The following is a 17,913-nucleotide window of genomic DNA, read 5'->3' on the forward strand; positions in this document are numbered from 1 at the left end:
AAATCAAATCTGCCAGGCATTAGGGACTTCACACCAGCATTCCCAGCCTATAATGCAAAGCATCAGATCTTTGGTGGTTCATTTAAAAAGATGTAGGCAGACAGGGCTTTAAGCCAGCGCAGCTGTAGGCCTGCTTTCATATGCACTCTGAATGTAACTGCTTTGGGGGCAATATGAGCAAGGCATCACCAAAACCACATATGCGGACAACCAGCCTCAAATTTCATGTTCCATAATGAAAGCACAGGAGATTACCTTTCCCAGGGTTGTCCATATACTTAAAACAGCACGCAGGATCTGAAGCCAAAATCTAGGCACTCGTCCTGCTGCTCTCTCCTAGCACAGTCCCAGCCTTGATGACCTCAGAGACAAGTATTTAAACAAGCTCAGCAAGAGCAGAAGTGGAGACACTTGCCCTGCACATCACAGAATTACATTTGGCAGGCTCAAGACCAGCTACAGCACAGGCATGGCCAGGTCAGTCTCACCATGTCTAGGTGTGTTCGTGATGCCTATACTGAAATGGGCAACATCTGCCACGTGAACCTCTCTGGTGAAGGGATAGTTACTAGTGGCTCGATCAGGCAGCCCATGCAAAGTTTATGGCATCCAAAAAACTGCTCAGTAGCCATGAGAAAGGAGCACATGGGCTTTCAGAGCCTAGCTAAACTCTGAGGAGAAGGAGAAGCTGAAGATTAATGTGGGCAGTTAGCAGACGGTTGGCTGCTGTCCCAGAGAGGGTGCTACATAGGTCTCCCAGCGTTCCTGGGTGTGTTTGGCAGCTACACTAGATGTTGTTTTCCTTCATAGTCTTTGCTGATCCTGTTTGCTGCAGGCATTCTTACTTATCTGTGCAAACTCTCAAGTAGGAAAATATCACATGCTTCCATGTGTGTAAAGAGGAAGGTATTTGCAAAGAAGTATTTGAAATATGCTTCAAAGATTAACAAAGTTCAGCCAGCTCACCCAGCAGGTTATGGCCAGGCACAGCAGGACTTGGGTTTAGAAGCAGATATTGCCCAGCTTGGTTAACTTTGAAGCTGTGCAGTGAATCAAGAGGACAGTGCTGCTGACTCAATCTGCTGTATGGCCCCAAAAAGAAGTTGGCAAGAGGCAGGAGGTGGGATTCATGCCCCATATCTGGCAGCGCTTTCATCAATCCTCCCAAAACAGCATCTGATATTTCTGATGGACCCAGTATGTTTAAGAGCCTGCTAGCTCTATTTAGGATCACAGAGAAGGGAAAGGATTGTAGCCTTTCCTCTTTCACGGTGATGGAATCCTGAGTGTTTTATGGTGATAAGCTCCACACTATTAATATATACTCGCTCCCAATGTCCTGTTGCTGGGCTAGTTACTAATACATCTCCACGGCCCTTCTCGTGCCAGCAGAACAAGTGGATGCCACTGTTACGCTGCAGTCTGGTCATTTGCAATGCACTTACTTTTTCCTTGTTATCCATGGTGATGGCAATCTGCATCCTTCTCCCCCGGCGGAAAGCCACCAAATGGTCTGTCTCTTCTTCGCTCAGGTCTGGCACTCTGCCTGGGCCAGGGAAGCACTCAGCACGTTTCTCACTGACGATCCGCTTGCCCTGGAAAGGACAGGATGAGTTGATGACACCCCCTTTAGCCCTGTGCAGTACCTTTCCTAAGAGAGTGGCCACCCCCAAACTGCAAAGGATTTTGGTTTGGCAGAACAGAAACATGAGTCACAGTCAATCAGTTTATAAAGCTGCCACCCTTAAAGTAGGGTGCATGTTTAGCTGAGCACAACTTAGGTAGGGTGGGATTTGCCCTATGCCAGATGCAAAGCCCTATTCAGATGCTTTGCATCTGAAAAATTGACATTTTTATTTTTGACAGTCAAGCCATCTTCCATTTGTGTCTTGGAAAAAAATGTGAAGTTGTTCTTTCTCCGAACGTCCCAATAAAATGTGAGGCTACATTGGAGCAGAAGCCTAGAGGCTGAAAGAGAGGAAAACAGCGGTGTTCTCTCCAGCCTTACACACAAAACAGTTACTACCCTGCAGTATATTAACATTTGATAATTTATCATTTTCATAGTCACCGTGCATTCATATTTCTGGAATGATTTATTCAGCAGTGGAATAGTTTAGAAAACTGATATATAAACTTCTTGAACAAGGGCAGTTTACCCCTTTCAGATATTATTTCCAGCTGTCTGTATCAGTTCACGACTTTACTGCATGGATTTACATCTGGTTCTTATTTTGTTAATTATCTTTGTTGCTGGCTGAGCTCCTGCCAGTGTCCTCAGCCATCACTTCCACAAAATGAGCACATCTTTTCTACAAAAATACATACTTTTTCTCATTTAAAAGTATCACCTTTCAGTTCCTTCCCCCCCCCCCCCCCCCTTTTTATTTTTGCCTTGCAAGGAAATGAGAGACTTAATAAGTCATCTCCATCTTTACCTCTGATCTTTTTCTTTTCTTTTCATCTGTATGATTCCTCTGCTCAGCTTTACCAGGGATGAACAAACCTCAGAAGCTTCCCTCTCTAAAGGATGGTATATTTTCCTCTGTTTTTCTCCTTGGACTTTTCACACGTACTGGAGTGTTGATTTCACAGGAGCTCAAAATCTCCAAGTAAACTTCAGTGAAACCTGGGAACTTTTTGTTGCTATGAGCTTGGTTTCAAAAGCAAACAGCACACACTGACCTCTGATTTGTATAGAAGTCTTGCAAGCATCAGTGAATTTGCCATGACATGTGATATCAAGATGTCTTGTATTAGCCTCATCTTCACTTGACTCTGCCAGAAGTGCAGATGTTAGTAAGGAGCGAGCCTTGCTGTAGACAGCTTTCGTCAGCAAGACTTTTTTTATTGCTTGTCCAGTCATCGAGCTTCCTAACACATGATAAATGTTTTAGGAGGTACCTGAGTACTTCCAGCATCAGACCTTCAGTCTCTTGTTTATTCTTTCACATCTGTGTAATTTTGCTGTCTCAGAAGAGATAGTTCTTGAGTTAGTCTAATGCACGTGAGAGGAGGAGTGGGTCCCTGCACTGCCATTGTCTGCCAGAGCTGTGTGGACATGGTGGGAACCTTTTTCTACATTCTCTTGAGTATGCACAGCTCTGGTTTTAGGTTTCAGCTGTAGTTCCTAACAAGTTTTGCTGCCCTTAGTAGGACCCTTGCTATTTCTGCTTTTCTTGAAATAAGTGAAGCCACATGTTGCATTCAAAGCAAGGAGCTGCTGCCAATCTGTTTAATGCCATTCTAGTACTTTCCGTCTTGTTCTCTAAGTTTATGTCAATGCAGCCTCCTGCTTTGACTGCTGCCAAGGACCAACATCTGTGAGCCATCCCCAGAGATGTCAAGATCTTTTTCCTGAGAGAGTAAAATCTGACTGTCAAGAGAACAGGCAATCATTTAAATATGGAGTACAACTGTCTTGGCATCTACCATAGCCAGACATCTAGGTGTACTTTTGCTTGCAGCTAGGTTATACATTCTGTAAAAGTCCCCATGCCTATAAACTGTGAGCTGTTTTAAAGGTTTTAGTCTATGTATCTGTCTTGAGAAGGGTATTATTTTATCAGAGATCAGGCAGAGCCAGAAAGTTCAAACCAGAATCTAAACTGCTATGAAATCCTAGCTTTACTCCCACTCCACAAATAGGGCATGCTATACCATCCTTAATTATACATCCCCTTGAAGTCACAATGTTACAAGCAATTACATTACTGCAGCTTAGCAAGTGACTGCCTAATGATAAAGTCAGAACTGGTTGAAGATGTGAAGGTCAGTGGCAGCTTTCACAGCAGTGACCAGAAGACAGTGGATTTTAGGAGCCTGAGAGCAGTAAGAAAGTCAAGCAGCAGAGTGGAGACCATGGGCTTCAGGAAAGCAGGTGTTGAATTGTTCAGGGAACTGGCAGGCATGATCCTGCAGGAAGCTGTCTTGAAGGGGAAAGGAGCCCAGGAGACCTGATTGATTTTCATGGCCAAGGCACAAGAACATAAGTAAGGACTTCCTGTTGTGCAAGAAAATGAGCAGGTGTGGGAAGAGGCCAGCTTGGCTGAGCAGGTTGCTCCTGGTTGAACTTAAATGCAAAAAGGGAGTGTGTGGGAGGTAGAAAGTGACAAGCTCTCAAGAAAAATTATGGGAACAGGACCTGGGCATGCAGGGAAGAAGTTAGAAAACCAAAGGTCACCTGGAGTTGAATGAAACAAGTGAGAGATGTGAAGGTCAGCAAGAAGGACTTCTGTAGATACATTAGCAACAAAGAAAGTTAAGAAAGCTGTTGGCCTGTTGCTGAAGGTGGGGGGTGGGGGCGGGCAACTTCGTGACACAGGGCACAGAAAAGACTGGTTACTCTATGCTTTCTTTGCCTTGGCCTTTTACTGGCACGATCTGCTCTCTACCTCCTGAGTCCCTAACTCAGTGGCAGAGTCAGAGAAGTACTGCACTCCCTCAGCATCCAGGAAGATTCAGTTATGGACCATTTAAATAAAGTAAGAAGGTGGGACTAGGTGGGCCGCATCCAAGGGTGCTGAGGGTGTAAGCTGATGCTGTGAGGCTGCTTCCTACTTCAACATCTTATTCAGGGATCTAGATAATAGGACAGACTACACCTTCATCAAGTTCAGGGGTGACACCAAGCTGATATGCCAGAGGACGGTACTGTCTTTCAGAGGGATCTTGACAAGGTGCAGGAAGGTTAACAAAAATTAATTACAAGTCCTTCACCTGGGACAAAAGAACCCCAAAGAATCCCATGTATGACTATGGGCAGGGGCCCAGCTGGCTGGGAGCAACTCTGCAGAAGTATTTTGGGAGCCTGGTAGGCTACGACTTGACCATAAAGTGAACAGTAAGGAAGGCTTGCCTTTCACTTGGTTCCATTAGCATGAAGATAGCCATCAGGTTGAGGGAAGTGATTATTTCCCTCTGTTTGGGCCATATTTGAAGTTTCGTGTCCATTTTCCCTTCACCACAAGGTGAGAGAAGTATAGACAAATTAGAAAGAGTCTAGTGGAGGGTCACCAAGATAGTTACAGAGCTTCGGAGCACAGGATGCACATGGTGAGGCTGAGTTTGTTAAGTCTGGAGGGAGAAGAGAAGGCAAAGAGGGAACCCAGTTGCAGTATTCCTCTGTCTGAAAAGGTGTTACGAAGAGAACAGAGCCCAACGGTTCTTGGAAGTATATAGTGAAAAGGCAAGAGGCAATGGACAAAACCTGCCACAAGTCAAAGTACAACTGGAATTAAGGGAAAAAAAGTCACAATGGTGGTAGTCAAACACTTGAAAACAGGTGCCAAAGAGGCTGTGAAATCACCGTCACTGGAGATTTTCAGAACTTGATTGGATTCAGCCCTGAGCAACTTAAGATAACTTTTTAGCAGGGGATCCGACTAGATGACTTGCAGTGGTCCCATCCCACCTCAACTATTTTAGGACTCTGTTATTGTATCCAAGTCTGTAGCCTGCTTCAATTGTGAAGTAAAACTTATTTAGGTATTACACCTGTATATGTGTGTATACTCACAAATGCATGTGTGCAAGTAATGAATTTAATATGCAAGTGTTTATTTAGTAATTTTACCTGTTTTCTGTAGCTCTGGCCTTTATACAACTAGAACTAAGTAGTACAGACCAGAATTCATGATCAGTCAGCCACAAAGCTCACAAGCGCTTAGGTCTTGGCTTTTAAGTGGCACCTGCTTCTGCATGACTGAATCACATAATGTCCCCAAAGGTAACATATTTCCATTGCCAGAACTATTAGCCAATACAAACACAGGATGTTTTAAATCAAAATGAATATTGCAAATCCTGTCTATGTCCTGTGATTCATGTATTTTATTCCTAAATTTCACTGAAACTGGAGGCTGGAATTAGAATGGTCAGCATAGGATTCCTGCTTGCAGTCGAAGAAACCAAAGTGGTTTTTCTTTATGGCAGTGCAAATCACTGTTAATGGATGTGGGTGGAAGAAAAATTAACCTTTTCAATAGACTATCTTGGTTTTGTATTTCAGACCACAGAGCTGGGCTGGATAATTTGAAGCTGCAAATCTCTCCTGCTAACCCCTCTGTGTTCATGGGGCAATGTCTGCGGCCACAAGAGTATCCTCTGGTCTCATTCACATTGGCAGTTATGCCGAGAAGATCTAGTAGCTCAGAAATACATTATGGGCATGGTCATTTTACGAAGTTACTGCATATCAGCACTAATGGCCATGCCAGTGCTCCTACCTTGTGATAAACAAAGGAAAATGCAGTTCTATTTAAGACTATGTAAATGGGCACCTTTTATATGGTAGCTTGCAAAGTTATGCTAACTGAATCATCTGTGTTCCAGATATATGAACAAACACTTCCCTCTGCGATGAAAAGGTAGTGAAAACTGAAATCTTGTCAGCCACTGAAAACCTGAGCCTTCCTATTTAAACTTTCTCCCACAGCTAGAAAGGATGAAGTTACAAGCATCACTGTGTGTGCTTCACAGTTTTCCTTTATAAGGAAAACTAAACTCTTACATGTGGAAGACAAGGATGAAAAGTGCTTAGCAGTTTTTTGAGGCCCCTTGCACATCACGGGTCTGTGACTTAACCACAGAAATTTCAGTGGAGTCACAACAGGGACAAATAGAGCCTCTCTGTTTTGGAATTGGTGTCTACAAGACTGCATCTCTCCTCTTTCTCTCTCCATGCCAGCCTCTCCTCTTCTAAAAACCTGTTCCTCGCTCATATCTTTTGGGGAGGAGGGCTCTGTAAAGCAATCTAGGCAATTGCCCAAAGCAATCTGTAAAGCAGTTTTCTACAAAAGACTCTTTTTCTTTTCCCCAGCACCTGCCTCCCTGGCAGCAAGCCTTCAGCCAAGGAGGCTTGCCTGCTGCCGCCGAGGAACTCTGCAGCCCAAGCAAAGCACCGTTTTTTTCCTCAACATGCAAACAGTCCCCACAAAGGACAGTGTTCTCCTACTATAAAAGCAAAGCTCTTGGGAATCATGGGAATGACACAAGTGAGACCCTCCTGCAGAGGGCCCAGTCCTGCATGACTGTAATATATTTTGGGAGGAGATGAGACCTGCTGACATCCTCTGAAGGCAGCCAGACACATTATGCCTTGTGGAATAGGCTCTTAACTGCTTGCTGTCCTATCTTCCTACTCTATTTGTAGCATGATTCAGATGCTGAAAATATGGGGTGGCTCTGCTTTGGAACTGCTGAATCGCTCACTCGAGCCTGGCAAATACCTTGGTGAGTTTTTTTAACAACTCAAGCTGTACATCGCTTTGTTCTTCAATGATTATTATTCCCAGGAAATATCTTTGCTCCAGGGAAAATCCCGAGTTTCCTGGGACATTCAAGAGCATACAACTTCCCTCCTTTAAGCCCTGAGCAGGTATGTACAGTAATCCTAGGTGGTACTGCTGAGGTGAGTTAATGAACTGGAGAGCTGGGCTTGCTCTGTCATAAACAGAGCACCAATATGAGGTGTTCAGCACTCTAGTTAATTTTTTCATTAAGAAAGTAAGCCCAGTGAGGGCTTAACAAATTAATAGCAAGCTATTAATCCAGAACTTGTACATCAAACGTTAATTCTAGCTTAACTAAACAGCTGTTCCCTAGAGCTCTTCAGTGTTTAGGTGGCGACGGCCCATCCTTTAGATAAATAACATGTTCACAAATAACTCTTGCCAGGGAGGCCTGGCACCAGGTGGCTACATCTGAAGATGACTTCATCACTATCTGAGAAAGTCCTTCCTGAGGAGGGACATGGGCCCTAAGTGCAAGAAACAGCAGAGCCATCACCCAAAAACCTATGCAGAGGACCTTGTTCCCAAATACTGTGGGCAGGACTGAAGCCTCAAGCACACTACAATGAGGTGGCAACTTCCTTGGGCCATTAGATGTTAAAAGTCACAGTGGGAAGGCTGGCTCATCGGCAAAGCCATTAAACCCTGCAGTTTATTGAGCAGATGGCAAGGAAGACTGAGAGGCTGATACAGGAAATATCTGTTTAACAGAGCTGCGATAGCTGACATATACAGGCTGGGAGACCACCAGCTTTTCTATGTAATACCCTCTCTCTCCCTCCCTCGCTCACCATATTGCTTCTGGCTAAGTTGTGTTGCACAAAGGCACATTCTGCTCAATGTGCCAACATGTGTCTTCTTTTGTTTATTATTTTAACAATATCAGTGATTTCCTAGATTGCTTGTCCCACATTGGGAAATCCTGTGCTAGCTCCCAAAGCAAGGGGCATCAGATGAGGAAAGCACCCATGCAGAACCAACAGGAACAGAAAGTGGGGCCCAAACAGCTGGCAGTGCCTGGCAAAGCCACCTCTTCCCCTCCACAGGGCCTGTCCCAGCTTACTCACTGCCTACAGGAGATTTGAGACTCTGGCATTAGCTATTTAGCCGCAGTCAGACAAAACTACACCGCTTCCCTTCTAGCGGTTCACTGAGAAAAGTCATAAATTGAGAAGTGCCTATCTTATGTCTGAGGCATGCCCCAGATAGCAAAGGCTGTGTTAAAAATACCCACCTGGAGTATCAGGAAAAAGAACATGGGGAACAAAGGAAATCACTGGACTTCTGTCCAGTTTACACAATTTTCCAGCTGCCTTTCCTTTGGGGCTTCTTGCTTTACGATGATTTGTGCTCTTTAGAATTGAATGTAAATAGTTTTCTGCACAGCCCAGCAACTCTGTTGCTTGAACCTTGCCACAGTCATAGGAAGGTTGGTGATGGCCCATTCAATCATCCCAGTATCACCAAGCAAATCTCTCACCTGGTGAAGCTTTACTTACTGGGAATCTGAAGCAAGTTATATAGCCTCTTTTAATCTTCAGCAGCCCAGAGGATGCCTTAACAGGCCAGCAGCAGCAACAACAACAAATAAACTTGTACTTCATGTGATAGCAAATACAGTTTTGTCCAAAATCTAATATTTTTTCCCCTCTCACCCATTACAGTTTGGTGCTCTTCGTACTCATCCATTTTGAGAACTATATTTAAAGTAACTAAAGTAAGATTCTGGATTGATGCCTCTAGCACATTCACCAATAAATCAGTTTTCCTCTATCATCAAAAGCCAGGCTGCTGGGTTGTGCTTTACACCAACACACAGGAGACTTTGGGGGGCTTCTAAGGCATGTGAAAGGTGCTTAATGCAAGTAAACTCATATATATCATACAACAGGGAACTTATGGGGACTTTCCACAGAAGTCTGTGTTTCCAGCAGAAAAATCTCAGTGGTCTATTAATTGGCCACACTGAAAAACACTGGCACAGGGTTTAAAGCAGCAATGTGATTTAGCTGTCAGTGCTTTGCACTAATACAAATCCCCATCTACAACCTGAATTCTGAGCTATAGATTATGGAAACAGCTCCAGGGGACAAAACCTGTCTGTGAGAGCCACTCACTCTGCAAATGTAATTGCTTCAAATACAACGCCCCCATGCAAAGCTACATAGCCATGAGAAACCTTGGAGGAGACTCTCAAGTATTTCACTGGTAAAGTTCAGTCAGTAATGAGGATGGTTAGATTTCTATGTACCCTTTCTTCTAAGAAAAAGCAGGGGGGGGGGGTGTTCCCCTTACATCAGGAGGTGGTTTGGTTGTGCTGGAATGAGATTTCATTTGAAACGGATGTTCATGCTACCAGTAATCTGTCTGGAACAAAGGAAGTGAGAGGCCTCAGTCCCTTTCTCCTGAAAAATCATTCTGAAAGGTGCATTATTTCCTAAATGATTCAGTTCTTCAACGTGACATATGACTTTATAATGGCATAGTGATTGTGTCCTATTTCTTCATGGAAAGAAAGGGTAACTAGGTCACAGAGAAACAGAAATTAAAAGGTATTCAAGGCACAAAATCAGAAAAATATTTCCAAGCTGCCTCAGAAGGAGAAATGGCTCTCCGCCTTTTGTTTACAGCCACGGTTTCCAGCACTCATACCCCAGTGTACCAGGCTGGCAGGAAGGGTGGGGTTTTGCTTCATTGCTCTGGGGAATGTCTTTGGCTTGGACCTCAGCTCAAAAAAGCCCACTCTCATTTTGTGGGCCAAGCACGTTGCTGTGCCTAAAAGGGGACCCATGGGAGCACCCGTTGCTGCCACCGTTTCCTTTTCGCAGTGCTACTGTGATGGAGACAAGGGCTGACCTTGTCCATCCCAATGTCTCAGCAAGACACAGGGCCAGCTGAGGCTTTCTGTCTCCTTCACATCGGCATGGTCAGCACAAAGAGGCTCTGCCCACCTGGGTGTTGCACCTCCTGTTGTCTCAATGCTGTCTTTTAGTCTTAATCAATAGATAAGATTATCTCTTGTATTCTTTTGGAACATATTCAACAGCAAAAAGAATAACCTGCCTCCAGAGACTCACTAACTAGAGAGCTTCCCCGAGTTCCCATACAGGTGCATCTGTGCATGCAGATACTGTTTTTTCACAGAATGTGGCACTTCTGATCCTTGTTCCTCATTTTCTCAGTGGTCAGACTCACTAACTCCAGTGAGAACAAGATCAGTCCCCCGAGATACACTCCAAGGGATGAAAATAAGAGCGTGAAGCTCATACAGGCACATACTTCCTTGAACATTCTGTCAATACTAACTGCCAAAGTTTTATCAAACCCTTCTTTGCAAGTAAGTCCCAACATGCCAAAGCTACCATTTCGATCATTTTATCTACATGCTCAGACTCCATGAGGGATGAGGTAGCACCCAGGAGGGGATGCCTTGAGATTTAAAAAATGAAATAGCATTTTCAATTACTTTTGCCTTTTTGTACATTTTTTAATTAAGTCCGCAAATACTGGGTCACATTTTCTGCCAGTCACATTGGCAGCTGCAAGGGTACTCATGCTGCTCTTTTTTCTTCTGCATTTAAGACTTTCTGAAATATGGTAACAGGGAGAAATGATGCTTGTTTTGCTGCCAAGCATCACTGCCTTCCTGGGAATAGCCGGGGAGTAATGCAGCTAAATCTGTCCAAGCTGCCAATTATTTCCATCCCTTTTCCGGGCACAGCAACACAGTTTACTAAACCCACTGGTGGCCCAGGAGGGCAATGAGGTGGCTGATCTCTCAGAAAGTGAACTGGCTACACCTGGCTGAACAGATCTGCTAGGCAATTTAGCAAGGGCTGGGGGCTGACTCCAGTGAATCAGACAGAGGGTGGAGGTGGGGCAGGAAGTGCGGGGCAACCCAAGGTGAAAACTGAGATTGTACTGAGAAATGAGAGAATAGGACTGGGAAGGGAACTATTCCCCTCAGAGATGAGACACAGGGTACATGATGAGCAGAAAGTTCAAGCAGAAAGCAGAGCAGAAGCCCCTTTGTAAGTCAAGAGGCTGCAGCGTTAAGAGGAATTCTCTTCCCTGCTCACCTTGGCTTTGTTGTCCATGGTAACAGCCAGTTGCATCCTCTTCCCCATCCTGAACGTGAACATATGATCTGCTTCCTCCTCCTCCTCTTCCTCACTGCCAATGCCAAACCCAGGGCTCGTAGGACAGGGGCTCCCCCATTTCTCACTCACCACCCTTTTGTCCTGGAAAATGAATACTTCTGTTAACAAATCTAGGCCCCTTGGCTCACCAATGCGACTCCCTTCCCCAAACACACCTGCACGCAAGCAGGGAGGCCAGCTACAGAAAAGGCAGGCCTTGCTCTGAGGAAGCTTTCTGCACCCGGCACAGCGCCGTGACATTCTTGGGGAACAAGGGGCTCATTGTCTGCTCAGCAGCAAAACCCACAATTACAGCAGGTCTGGAAAATCCTTTGCACTTACAAATCTGACATTTCAGACTAAAATGCCAGAGTTATAGGAAACAAAAGTCATCCTCATCTCTTTCTGCGGCACACTGAATTAGATTGGGAAAGCCTAAGTCCTGATGCAGATGGCCTTGGAAGCCAAGTGGATGGCTCCTGAGAGCGGTGCTCACCATCGAGAGGGCTGGGCTATCTTGTCCATAGTGTTCAGTCTGGGTAATTGCATCTTTCAGGTCCTGTATGAGAGAAAAATGTGTGCAACAGCGCACCTCCAAGAAAAGCAAGGGCCAGGACGTGGTTGAGAAGTGAGCAACACACTAGCCTGGATCTAACAACCCAGGAGTGATGACTGCATGGAGGGAGGGTGGGATGGCTCAGCCAGCTCTGTGCAAGCTCTGGCAAAGGACTTCACCCAGGGGTTAAAGCAGGACTGGCCAGGTGGTTTACCAAGCCCCGCACTGCCAGGAGGGGTAGAAAGGGCTTGTCAGACACAGATTTGGTCCAGTTAGGAAGGAAGCCTGGGACTTGTGGTCTTTGCCCTGTTTGCGGGAAGCCCCAAAGCAGCCAAGGGCTATTTGCTTTGCTCACTCACAAAGCCTAAGGAGACTGTGCTTTTGCCCAGCCTACAGGCATTCTCAGAGGCATTCCTGATGCCTCCAGTGACACACGTACACCTGATACAGTTTGCCTACTTATTTACAGTCATGTTGACACCTGGGACCCATCCAGGGCCAAGGATGCCTGTTCACACATTCATTCATTTGCCTGTTAATTCTGCATGCTTGGTGACAGCTGCCTGGGCATGGCTGGAAATTGATGTGTATCACCTAACAATTACTCTGAGCACACATTTCAGCAGAGTTTTCACTTTTTTTTGGAAGGGCTTAGGAGCCATGTCCTATGCCTGAAAGAGCTTTGCTGTGGAGGCGCTCTTTCAGAAACGTCACTTTGCTGAGGTAGGACCGGAGCAAGCTCTGGCCCATGATGAAGGAGAGGCAGCACTTACATTGTGAGCTTTGGTGATGGTAATAGTGAGGCCATCCTGCTTGGGTCTCCTGGAGGTAACAGCCATTCCCTCCTGCTCAGCTCGCTTTTTGTCCTCTTCTATTTCCTGAAATACATACATACCCTTATCATCAGTCTGTACTTGGATGTCTACAGATGTTCATTTTCCTGTTTAGGATTTCTACTAAATGGACCCACCTGCAGCTCTAAAAGGGGAGTGGGCCAACTTGTGTCCCATCTGTGTGCCCTTGGAAGGAGTCACAGGCAACTGTGACCTGTACTACAGGCATCTTAGTAAATCTCTTGTTGACTCAAGAGTGTCCTCTGTGGTCTCAGCACTTGCAATGGAAAGCAAGCACAGAGTATGGGGGTCCCTTTCCAACAGGCAGGAAAAATGATCAGTTTGAGGTTTGGGAAAGACTGGGTATAGGACCCATGGAAGACACCAGGCTGGCAGGAAGGGAGGGCCATGCACAGGTGCTATGGTCCCTGTGCCAGTCTGGGGCCAGGGCATCATATGTGGCCAAGGAAAGATGGCTGGCACCTGGCTGTCTACTAGGCAGCTTCCCCCAGAAGTGGGGTTGACAGGTGGGTAGCATTTCACATGGGAGTAAGAATTCCTCTCCCCCAGCTGCCTGTGGCATTTACCCTTCCCCTAGCTTTCTGCTATGTACCATTTTTTGCTGCCACCAGAAAAGGTCCAAAATGGTTCCTGTGGCATCAAAGGAAATGTCTTCTAAGCAAGATCTAACACAGAGGACCTCTCAGTCTCTCAGCTCTGAATCCAAGACACAAAGCATACTTTGGGTTCTCAGGTTTTAAGCACAGCTCTTTGTCAAACTCAAGAATGCCCATCCAGATGGCAAATGTTAGAGAGCCCCTAAAGCCAAGTGGCCTTGGGCACAGGCAGGAAAACATCCCTTACAAACCAAGGAGGACCCTTGCGCCAAGAGTACCCTCAGGCTCTCCTACTCTGTACTGCTGTGTACAGTTCCAGGTTACCACAATGGCACCCAAACCAGCTCATACAAGCCAGGCTGGATATCTCCTGCAGGCCACTGGGTAGACTCTCTTGGCCAAGACAGAATCAAAAAAACAGACTCCAGCTGGATTACTGCCTCCTAATTCAGAAGGTAAGTCTGCAGTAACCAACAGCCTACTAAAGCCTTGATTTGCCTTCATCTTCCTTTTATTTTCATGGAGTCCCTTTTCAACACCTCTGTGCTCCATAGAAACACTCGTACTGACCAGGGAAGAGCTTCAGCCCCTATCAGTACCCTGGTAGGGAAGATAAACCTACCAAATGTCTGGAGGATGCAACCTCCTATACATTCAAGAGTATAAACATGAGGCACTGGCAAGGACAGATAGGGAAAAAGTCAGACCAGTAAGAAGTGAAGGGGTGGGAATGGTGTGATGCAGATAGAGGAAGACCGTAGGGCGAGAGGAATGCTGCAGCAGCAAGGCAAGCATCAGCAAGCTTGCTTTCCACTGCAATTCAGGAGCCGCAGCTAAAGACAGAGCTCTGCCCACCTGCTCCAAATGCTTTCCAATGTAAAAATGATACCTATATAACAATGTCACTCCAAAGCTGCTGACTATTCTCTTTACACTGTGAGCTGAGGACTCCAGTACAGTGCTGGGGAAGGTAAGAACCCATAGACTTACCTGGTATCTTCGTATGAGCGCTTCATTCTTCTTCCGCAAAGCCAAGATTTTCTTATCAAGTTCAACATCTTTCTGCTCTTTCTTCCTTAACACTGCATCATCCACAGCAGCATCCTGAAAACAGAAGGAGCAAAGCTATTCTCAGTCACTGCACCAACAGGATGAAACCTGCTCCTTCTGTTTGGACAGGGTGGGAAGTGGAAGAGTCTTTCCCTACCATTTCTCCCCTTGGTCCTCCATTAAAAAGATGACTGAACCTTGCAAATTGACTTTTTCCTGACAGATCTGACCTTTTCTTTTCTTAGAATTTTTGTTCAGCCATGAGGTAGATAAAGCAAAAGCCTGATGTCCTGTTGCAGCACAAACTAGTAGGCTGCAACAAGACTTTTACCATAGGCCAGATTCTACTGTCTGTGCTGTTGCTCCTTCCTCCAGCAGTCAGACCACACCACCCCCCCCATCCAACCTCCTCTCCCACACTCCTCAGGGCTATTTAACTACTTAGCCAGAACGAGCTACAGCCACACATCATCCATGTCAATCAACCCACTGCCTTCGAGGCAAGGCCACAGCTGCATGTTATCAATGCTAATCAACCCACTGCCTTCACTCCTCTACAATGTCCCACTTCTATGTCTGTCTGTCGGTAGGCTCCAGAGTTAACACACTGCTTAACTGCATGCAGTAAACAACACCCCTCCCTGCTGTTGGTTCAGGTGTTCTCAGGCACATCAGTTCCCCTTCATTGACATTCAGATAGCACCTTGGTTATCACAAGGGATAACAAATCGGATTTTTTAAATTCTAGTGACGGCAGTGTCTAGCAAAAATTAATGCTGATGAGTATCAACTCACTGCAGTAAGCTGATCCATATCGTCTAGACTCTGCCTAGTGTTTGCATGAAGAGCAAGGTGGCAAGGCTGAGATCTTCAAGGCACTACAGGTTTATTTTTGAACAGTGTTTTTGTGCTTTCCTTATCAGCATGGCATCTGCATGCTGCAAAGATCTCATATTCCCTCTCCTTCACTCACACAGAGAGCTGTGTAAGGTGAAGTGAGACTGAGGAGGGGAGGAAAGGAGCCCCAAACCTTTTGCACACCTGGATACCTATTTTGCTGACGTTGCAACTCTATCTACCAACAGGCTACCCCTGGCCTCCCGCCTTTGCCATTTGGCCCTGTGCAGTCAATCTGCCGCAGGAGCACTGCGGCAAACCCAGCCTCTGTGCACAATGCATATTGCCCACAGTGCCGGGAGAATTTGGAGGAATCAAGAAGCAAATGGAATGAAAACATCACCCATATTGCTACAACTAGATGTTGCTCCTGCAGGTGATTCTCAGGGTTATGTCCCTATGAAGCAGAATCAGCCAGCGCGTGGTGGAAAGGCACACTGACAGTCCCCAGGGACTGGTGAAGATGTTAATGTATACCAGCATCCTCAGGGGCCAGCACTGCCACCCTGCAGCTGCACAGGGCCATCCTGGCCCCATCCTCACCCTGGAGCTGTCGAGGTCTCTGGGGTCAGTATCAAACCCTGCTCCAGGGCACCTCAGCCCCCAGCCGTACCCCAGGGCAGGGAGAGGGCCCTGCCAGGGGAAAGCTGCTCCCCACTGCCAGCCCCAGCCTCAGAAATGCCCCCAGCCCCAGCCCGCTGCTAACCTGACGGCCACTATAAGCCTGGTCCTAACCTTGCTCCAGTTGCATGGGTATACAGGGTGTAGTAGCTAGCAGGGGGTGGGCTGCAGAGCGCCCTGTGAGGGAGGAGCCCGGGACAGCCCCCAGCCGGCCACAGCCAGTTCCAGCCGGCTCTGCCACCGGCCTCCCGCCAAAACTCAGCCAATCAGGGGAGACCATGGTGCTCCTGAGCCAATCAGGGAGTCTGTGGCACCCCTGAGCCAATCAGGGAGTCTGTGGCGCCCCTGAGCCAATCAGGGGAGACCGTGGCGCCCCTGAGCCATGGAAGTGAGGTGCCTCTGCACCCTTTAGGGGAACAATGGTGCCTCTGCAGAAGCACCCTGAGGAGAAGAGGGGGGTCGAGGTCAGAGCAGGAGGAGGTAAAGAAGAAAAAGGCCCTGCTGGGAGGAGGAGGAGAGAGACCTATCCCCATGGGGACTCTGGAGGGGTTGCTGCTGGTGGGGGAGCCACCAGGTACCTCGCCGCCAGCGCTGCTTCGCCTTGCCAAAGGGACAGTGTGCCCCGTGCTGAGGGACAGAGGATAAAAACATGGGGGTGAGCAGTGCCGGGAGGGAAGCAGGGATGTTTTTCCTAAAGGTGTGTTTGGATTTATTTTTCTTTGAAGCCAGAATCAGTCAATAGATAGTTAATCGGCAAATAAAATTGATTAAAATTCCCCAGAACAGTGAAGTGGTTTTCCTTGTGACGCATGAGCAAGGCATGTTTTTGGCACATCCCTGTTGGCTTCCTATCAAATTCCTCATAAAACCACCAAGACCCTCAAGACAACTGTGGGCTCCCCCATTTTTATGGGAGCAAACCACCACTGCCTTCCTGCGAGTGAGTATTTCTGCTGCCCTTGGTTCTTCAGGGCCGACGGCTCCCGACTGTGCCCATCCCAAGGGCAAAATCCCCAGAAGCATCCTCCACTGCAGGCTCTGTGGCATTCAAGGCTGGGAAAAGCTTCTGCACAGGCAGGAGGGGTTTTCCCTTCATTAATCATGACATAGCAGGTGTGACCTCCTTCAGGGAAGGATACATCAGGGGCCAGCCACAGCAGCTGGGGACATGGGATCTGGGTCTGACACCCGCTGTGCCCTGGGCGCCTTTGTGCCAGCAGTAAGTCAGGCAGTCAGGCTCCCCAGGGTCCAGCCTCGAGCAGTAGCCAACGGGCTTGCAACGCCCTTCTCCTGGGAAGGGAGGGTTTCTCCTGTGACCTCAGTTGCCTTTTGCCCGGTCCTCATTAGGTCACCAGAGGAAAAGCTGGAGCAGTGGAGGTCCAGAGGAGGGGATGGAGGGGTGCTGTCAAACACAGCCCTTCTGAAAATGAGCAAACATGCAGTGAGAAGCCCAAAGTTTGAAGGCAAAGAATAAAACCACAGATGCTGTAGCCCAGGGGAGAGAAAGCCTTTGACTCTGCTCCATGTTCCCAGCTACATTTGTGAACTCTATCCGGTGATCTATAGGTGCTCCAGCCTCCTGAAATGTATGTGTCTATAGCGGGCCAATGCATTGAAGAAGGCAGAATTAAGGTGCTGGGAACCTGACCCTTGGTTTTTTGTGTGTCATGCAACATTTCACCAGGATGGGAATATCCTGCCCATTTGAAAGCACAAGATTTAAGATGAGCTGCAGGAATTAATTCCTTAATATGAGAAGGTTTTCAGCTATTTGGGAGATAGACACCAAGTAAGAATGTGGGTACATTTGATTAGCTGGACCTTCAGAAAATAATTCCAGGTAGCGAGTGATAATTCAGCCAGGGGCTAGCATCACTGCTCTTCCAAAAGTGTCATAGGCCTCCTGGG

General features: G+C 46.8%; 1 protein-coding gene across 2 annotated transcripts in view; it reads right to left on the bottom strand.

Moving 5' to 3' along the window:
• The window catches only part of CCDC9B (coiled-coil domain containing 9B), a 55,790-nt gene that overhangs the window by 35,113 nt on the left and 2,764 nt on the right, over positions 1-17,913 (bottom strand). Inside the window, exons 2-6 of one of the 2 annotated variants that reach the window (XM_027795296.2) lie at positions 14,428-14,541; positions 12,761-12,865; positions 11,928-11,990; positions 11,372-11,533; positions 1,446-1,595 (exon numbers count right to left, since the gene is read on the bottom strand). In XM_027795296.2, coding sequence (XP_027651097.1) covers positions 1,446-1,595; positions 11,372-11,533; positions 11,928-11,990; positions 12,761-12,865; positions 14,428-14,541 — 594 coding nt within the window. The remainder of the gene's footprint in view (positions 1-1,445; positions 1,596-11,371; positions 11,534-11,927; positions 11,991-12,760; positions 12,866-14,427; positions 14,542-17,913) is intronic. The other variant, XM_013304006.3, reaches the window with a different exon arrangement.

Source organism: Falco peregrinus, chromosome 9 (genome assembly GCF_023634155.1).
Source record: "Falco peregrinus isolate bFalPer1 chromosome 9, bFalPer1.pri, whole genome shotgun sequence".
In the NCBI taxonomy this organism is placed as follows: domain Eukaryota; kingdom Metazoa; phylum Chordata; class Aves; order Falconiformes; family Falconidae; genus Falco; species Falco peregrinus.